At 40.2% G+C, this 7,418-nt stretch overlaps 1 protein-coding gene across 4 annotated transcripts in view; it reads left to right on the top strand.

Annotated features, from left to right (window-relative positions):
* The first annotated feature begins 499 nt into the window (after nt 1–499).
* dennd1a (DENN/MADD domain containing 1A) overlaps nt 500–7,418 on the top strand; it is a 70,718-nt gene continuing 63,799 nt past the window's right edge. For 3 of the 4 annotated variants that reach the window (XM_083929889.1, XM_083929890.1, XM_083929888.1), the window contains exons 1-2: nt 500–640; nt 6,322–6,386. In XM_083929889.1, the coding sequence (XP_083786015.1) occupies nt 624–640; nt 6,322–6,386 (82 nt within the window). In that variant the 5' untranslated portion in view covers nt 500–623. Of the gene's footprint in view, nt 641–4,337; nt 4,449–6,321; nt 6,387–7,418 lie in introns of those variants that run through there. The other variant, XM_083929891.1, reaches the window with a different exon arrangement.

The raw sequence follows: 7,418 nt of genomic DNA, 5'->3' as shown, positions 1-7,418 counted from the left end.
TGCCTTCTCTTAAGTCCCTAAGGGTTCCCCTTCTGATTACAGCCTATGGCCTCTATGCCTCACATTGACACCATATACATGATTGATACACATCTTGGACTACTATATAATGTGAGCACATCTCATGTAAATATACTTTTATACATCTTGCACAAAACGTGATAGTGCTACTATTCTATTCTTCTTTACTATTTTACGGTAATATTTCTATTCTATATTTATGTTGCAGTACTTTGCTTTATTGTTGTTTACTTTTAATATTTCCATTGTGGACACCATACACCAATGCAAATGCCTACGTTAAAACCATCTTGTAAAACCTTTTGTGATTCTGACGGTCGACATAGCTTATCACGCGACCCACCCGTTATCTGCGAAATGCATTGTTGAAGCTGTAGTTTTGGCACTGGATTGCTGCGTGTTACAGAACTAGAGACCTTCAATAAAATAACTACAAGTCCCATAGTTCAGCGCGAGGCAGAGCGTGATCTGCGCGTGTAGACCAGACAGACCATGGCGCTGTATAGCTCTGTGTGACAGGTTAGCATCTGAAAAAAAACCTCCGGACCGACGCGTCTGCGCACTGTATCCGCTGCCGAACGACAGCGGGCTGAGAAATAAGGATGGGGTCCCGAATCAAGTAAGAATGTTGCTCCGCTTCTTTAACTGAGACTGTCGGCAGCCTGCTGCTGTGTTAGCTTTGTAACAGTGAGTCATTCGGGAAGATACAGTCCAGTGCGAGGCCCTGACTTGTTGCGACACAGCCTAAAATCATAGGTGGTCCTCCAGAGCATTTCAAGTATGTCTCTTATGGTTTTGAGGTCCACTAGTTATTCACAGAAAGATACATGTTAGTACGAAGCCTTTTCGACAGAGATGTCCAGCACTGAGATAGGAACATGTTCCTGTATGTAGCCTACAGCTAGTGTAAACATGGTAACGGTACTTGTGACAGGTTTTCTTCCTTAACCGGATGGTAACGTTAGAGTTCAGGACTAAAGTGCAGAACAGAAATGATGTGCAGATGTGTCTATAATGAGCTAATGAAAATTATGTTACATCTGTACCATAACACTATTATACTGCATTGCTAAGCATTGGGACATGGGATTGATCCTATCCTCATCCGTTCCACACAATTGAAGTCGAACGTAAACAGAACACATGGACGACAATATTGTTCAGCAGTGGATCACATTGGTTGACACTATATATATATTTATATTACGGGTGGAACGGTTCACAAAATCCACTGATGGTTCATATCACGGTTTTGGGGTCACGGTTTTATATTGGTTCCGTTCGGTTGTTTTTTTTCTATTTCTTTTAGATTCTAAAAATACCATGTATCAGATATGTAGCCTAATAATTAGATTATTTTTTAATCAGATATTCTTAAGGACATGTCATGCAATCATGCAAAAACTGAAAAAATGAGGCAGCTTGCTTAGGGATTACTGTAACAATGAAACAGTAGGAGAGACATTGCTGCATTTACGCATTTATATTTATTTGGCAAAAATGTAAACAATTGTTTGCCTTCTAGGTAAGAATATAAACACTTATACATTATCAAATCTTAAAAATACTGAAGAAAAATAGGTTTTCTTTCACTAAAATACGCACAAACAGCAATCACTGAACTGACTGATATAGGCTACATCAGGGTTATTCAATTAATTTGGAATTGGGGCCTGTTGATGAAAATGATCCAAAATGAGGAGCCGGGAAAATATGAGCATCACATTAATGGATATTGTAAAACAACGCAGTGACATAGGAGTACATACAGTATATTGTCTTTATTTTATTAATGTAAATATTAGTCATCGGCCTCAAAGTACAACAAGCTTGTCAAAAACAATTCTTGTTAAATGAACAAACCTGTGAACCAGAGGTTTTCACTCAATTATTGGACTAAAGTAAAGTTTGAGGCCCTTTTTATTTTACTTGAGTATTTTATTTACATGCTACTTTATACTTCTGCTCCACTACAAATCAGTGGAAATGTTCTACTTTTTAGTCCACTACATTTTAAGAAGAAGAAGAATTCCTTTATTTGTCCCACAATGGGGAAATTCAATTTTCACTCACACACAGGCCCTACATACACACACACATGCACATGCACAGACAGGACCTATATACTGTACATGTACACTCATTAATCAAATTGATTATTATTAGTGACCGGCGCCCCGAGCAGTTGGGGGTTTGGTGCCTTGCTCAACAGCACAACGGCAGTGCCCAGGAGATGAACTGGCACCTCTCCAGCCACCAGTCCACGCTCCAGCGACCCTCCGGTTCCTAGCCAAGTCACCTATGGACTGAGCTACTGCCGCCCCATTTATCTGATCACTTCAGTTACTAGTTACTTTACCAGGCTGACAAGTACATTTGGAACATTAGTTTATTCATCAAAAACTGGACTGACAAAAATGAACGTAACATAAATGCTGAGTCGCATGATTTTTCTGAAAATGCCCTTCAACTTATCCTTTTTACACTCAGATATGGCTGCAGAGAAAACACTGCTGACACCATGTGGTTTTATGTTATTGCGTGAATATTATAGTGCGCATTGTGGGTCTCTATGATAACTATCACACACGGAGGCGAGGCTGTAACGTGCTCTTTTAGTAGCTGCACAACTTCATAACACACATACAGGAACAATCAGTCACTGCACACAGGAGTGACACAGTTATTAACAGTCGAGCACCGAGTGCTCGATCAGATAAATAGATAGATATATAGATAGATAGATAACACCACAGGCTTCACAGTGACAGAAACAAAAACTTCTCTGTCCGTTCACTGGTGAACTGACAATTTTCTGTGTCAACCTTTCTTTTTTTCAGAGTAGAAAGACACATTGATGTGGTGATTTAACCACAGATTTAACCAGACTGAAACAATTGAGAACAACAACAGAGCGGAGCTTAGCGAGCTGTTGCCAAGAGGATTCAGAAACCCACGAAGAAGAGCGTAGCAGGAACGTGCGTACAGTTGTGGCCGTGTGCCTACAGTGAGCGCGCATGGAGCAAGTCTCCCAGCGTGCCGGGATTTGACACGCTGAGACGTAGCGCTGAGACGTAGCTCTGAGACGTAGCTCTGAGACGTAGCTCTGAGACGTAGCTCTGAGACGTAGCGCTGAGACGTAGCTCTGACCGTAGCTCTGAGACGTAGCTCTGAGACGTAGCTCTGAGATGTAGCTCTGAGACGTAGCGCTGAGACGTAGTGCTGAGACGGATACGAGAGAGGTGGTCATGATGCTTACGCTAAGTTGCACCTCATAAACTGAACGGTACACACGTGTAGCAAACCGTGACATGCGTACCGAATGGGACTGATTTTTTCAGTAAAGTGTGTGTGTGTGTGTAAAAATTGCAATATATATTATGTATGGAAAAATTGTAATATATATTATATATATTCATGCTAAGAGATTATAACGACATATTTTCACACCACAATATTTAAAACAAGTTGTGTTAATTTGCTGTGTTTATTGCAACACTACACACAGGGAAGTAAAGGTTATAGCCTATTTTTTGGAGTTTTATCTCCCGACTTGTGTCAACACAGGCGCCTCCGTCATTCTCTGACTTAATCTTGGTAAGGTCTGGGTTGGTTGATCTCCCCCGAGCAGGAGGTTCCACTTTGACAAGCATTCCAGTGCACTTTGCCGAGTTGGAGATCGTAAAGTTCTGACCTCCCATGGCACTGGAACGCAGTATAAAATGCAGAACAGAAATGCTGGATCTGTGTTTTCCTTTGGGATTGGGGCCAGTCTGCCATAGAAAAGAAAAGAAAATCTAAAAAGAATAAAAATACTTTATTGATCCCAAGCTGGGAAATTGCAGTGTAACAGCAGCATTACACACAGACACATCAAAGCAGTAATATTTATACAATACATAGAACAGATTGTATCATTCTGAACAGTTTAACTGTTATTTTACAGTGCGTTGGAATGTGGCAGGAAAGATTTCCTGTATCTGTCCCTTCTGACCACTGTGTGATGGAGAGGGTGCTGATCATTGTCTATGATGGCTAACAGCTTGTTCAGCATTCTCCTCTCCACCACGGACTCAAAAGACTCCAGCCTGAGACCAAGTAAAGAGCCAGCCTTCTTGATGATTCTATCAAGTCTGTTGGTGTCACTGGCTCTGATGCTGCTGCCCGAACACACAGCAGCAAAGAAAATGGAGCTGGCAATAACCGACTGGTAGAAGATCTCCAACATCTTGCTGCCCACGTTGAAGGATCTCAGCTTCCTCAGGAAATAGAGTCTGCTCATCCCCTTCTTGTACACAGCCTCGGTGTTAGATTTCCAGTCCAGTCTGTTGTTGATCACCACTCCCAAGTATTTATAGTCCTCCACCTCCTCCACCACCTCCCCCCTGATCCGTAGTGGCTGTGAAGGCATCCTCGTTCAGCCTCAGGTGATTCCTTTTGGACCACTCTACAAAGTTGTCTACCAGTGTCCTGTACTCACCTTCATCCCCTCCCCTTACACACGCGACAACAGCTGAGTCGTTAGAAAACTTCTGTAGGTGACATGACGTGTGTGCGTGCTTGCGTGCATGCGTGCAGAAACACTCTGAGAGCAAAATTGTGTTGTTTTTTGTGAATTCATGATACCGTTGCATAATATTAGCCATTTTCTTAGATGGAGGCGTAGCAGCGGAGGGGAAGCACGCATGTGGGGGAAAAATGTGGAAGGGCTCTTTGGACCTCAGTACATACAGTACTTCTGTGCACATTTACTTTTCTGGAAATTAAAATATGTAATTTGACAAACAAGCAGTGATGAGTGACCCGTACCACCCAGTCTTCATTTTGACAAGTCATCTAAGACATTCTTATTTTAGACTGTTGCATTGAATGTCTCGTTATCATATGAAGACACAATATAGGCAAAAATGCGTCTATATTTAAATGCATTGTTTATTTTCTTAAATCAAAACATATTATTGATTAAATAAATGAAATGTGTCTATGAATAAAACAATGAAATCCCTTTATGTTAATGTCAGATCACTGTATGTCATTTTACAGAGCAAACTAATGAAAAAAGAATGCATTGTAACAGTGTTACTGTTGATAAAAGAACATGTGTTTATGCTGCCTCTTAAATGAAGGTAATGTAGCCTAACTAACTTAATAATAATTAATTAACTAATAAATAATAACTGTGTCTGAGGGAATCTGGATTGTCTGAGATTTTGTGCGTCAGTCGCATGTTCTAACGAGTTCCTGCATTTGCTGTTATGTTAGTGCGTGATACTCAAATGAAAGTGCAGGACTGTTATCCCTTGACGCGAATGATAATATTTGTGTTCAGCAGACAGAGCCCCATGAAACGTACGGGCTTCAGTGGTAGAATTACAGTAGTTTGGGTACGTTGTTATATTGATTCCTGACCCGCGTTTAAAGTACTATGATGGACGAAGTACAGCTCATTCAAAATGAGACCGCCTCATTTTACTTAAAAACTTAAAAAAAAATTGTTGTGAAATGAGGGTCACTGTCTGTGTGTGTTTGGGAGCTTTGGGCAGACGGCAGCCCTTTAGAAGCGAGTCCACAGTGCACAAGACATACCTGTTTTCCGGGCACATATTTTAGAGCAAGTTCCACACACATAAATAATTATTTTAATTATAATAATTCAGCGGCGGCGGTCAAATTCCTGGATCGGCGCATCTCTGCTGCTCGCTGCATATAGGGAAATTACTGTCCACTGATTGCAGTGGCCGAGGTTTATCTTCTGCCTTGCAATCATTTTGCAAAGCTAAAGCTAAAATTTTTCAATGGCTTTTGAAATATCTAAGCTATTCCATGTGAAAGAAGGTTATATTAAAGGTTGTTTGTATGATTGAATTTGTGCTCCTGCAAAGAAAGTGTAAGAAGAGCTTAAGAGTTCAGTTATTTTTTTTATAATTAAGAATTATTTGTTTCCTAGTACAAAACGGCGGATGAATAACAAAAAATCAGTATCAACTATTGGCCGAATTGTTATTTTAAACATTCATATCGACTCGAAATTTCACAGTCGGTACATCTCTAAGTAGGACCCCTGCACCATAGTCAGTCAACAGTCTAACTACCATAAACACAACCTTAGGTTAAACTCAATAACAAACCAAACACTATTCTGTCGTAGTAAATATTTCAGGAGACTAACATTGTTTGTTTGTAAGATCAAAGTAAGTGGTGTACTTCTGTTGCCTGTTAGTAAAGTCTGAAATGAACTCGTTTTTAAGTGGAAGGCTAACATGTAAAGAGCACAATATAAGAACTTCTCCTCTCTTCCAGGGAGAGCCCTGAGTCCACTTTTGAGGTGTATCTGGAGGTATCTCATCCAGGATCACACAGCTCTGGTAAGTATCTGAAGATAATCCTGAACTACATGCATATTTTCAGGGCTTCCTAAGTGTGTAAGGGCATGTTGCATTTCAAGGTTTACACTAACAGTGATAGAACAGGAACAGTGACAACAATGTGAGTCAGCAGGAGACGTGAGACATTGGCTCGTATTTTCTTTTGACTTCTATGAAGTTTCAGCATGCATCTATTACAGTGTTTCTCTAAAGCACATTTTCTGAAGCACTGTTGTCCAAACACTCAGAACAATCACACATCATTGTGTTCTGAGTGGCACAACACTTCAGTGCATTCACTCAAAACATTTAACTATTATGTGAAAAGTAAGTCATTTCATTAACAAATTCATCACATTCATCATTGTATCATTATTAAATCATCACAATCAATCTTGTGCCACACAAACACCAGTTTCAACGGTCTCTTCACAGGGGGCTTGCTATCAATTAGGGGTGTCAGAATTTCAAGTTTGAATGGAAAATTTGTCAAAATGAGCTTTCAGTTTAAATAATGGAAATCAAAAGCATATTTGGCAATTTCTTGGTGTTTTATTAAAGTTATAATCCGTAAGAATTTCATCTAGTTAACTGTATTTTAAGTTCCTCTCGGTCACAGAGTGAGTTAAACAATGGTGAGTTATATGAGCCACTAATGAAAACACTTGTTGCTGAGTATTCCTGTGTCTGTGGAGACATTCACTCTCTAGATGGAAATAATCCCCCTGTGTTAGTGACTCTGCTGACAGACGTTGGTCTGATGGCCCAGATCGCCACAAACGGTTATGCTGCGCTCACTTGTAAACGGTAATCGTGAACATCAACTTTGCAGAGTTTACAAAAGAGCAAAAAAAAAATAAAAAATACAATTGGCACCATCCATAGTGACCGTGACAAGATGGAGGCTCTGAAAGAACAAGCTCACCTGCATTTACATCTTACTGCCAAAGAGGCCGCTGGAAACAACATATCTCAAATCTGACAGATTAGGACTTTAATTCAGAAGGGATGTGCTCCATTAGGTCTTGTTGA

This window comes from Echiichthys vipera, assembly GCF_963691815.1.
Source record: "Echiichthys vipera genome assembly, chromosome: 16".
NCBI lineage: Eukaryota > Metazoa > Chordata > Actinopteri > Perciformes > Trachinidae > Echiichthys > Echiichthys vipera.
This window is presented reverse-complemented; position numbering and strand designations above follow the sequence as displayed.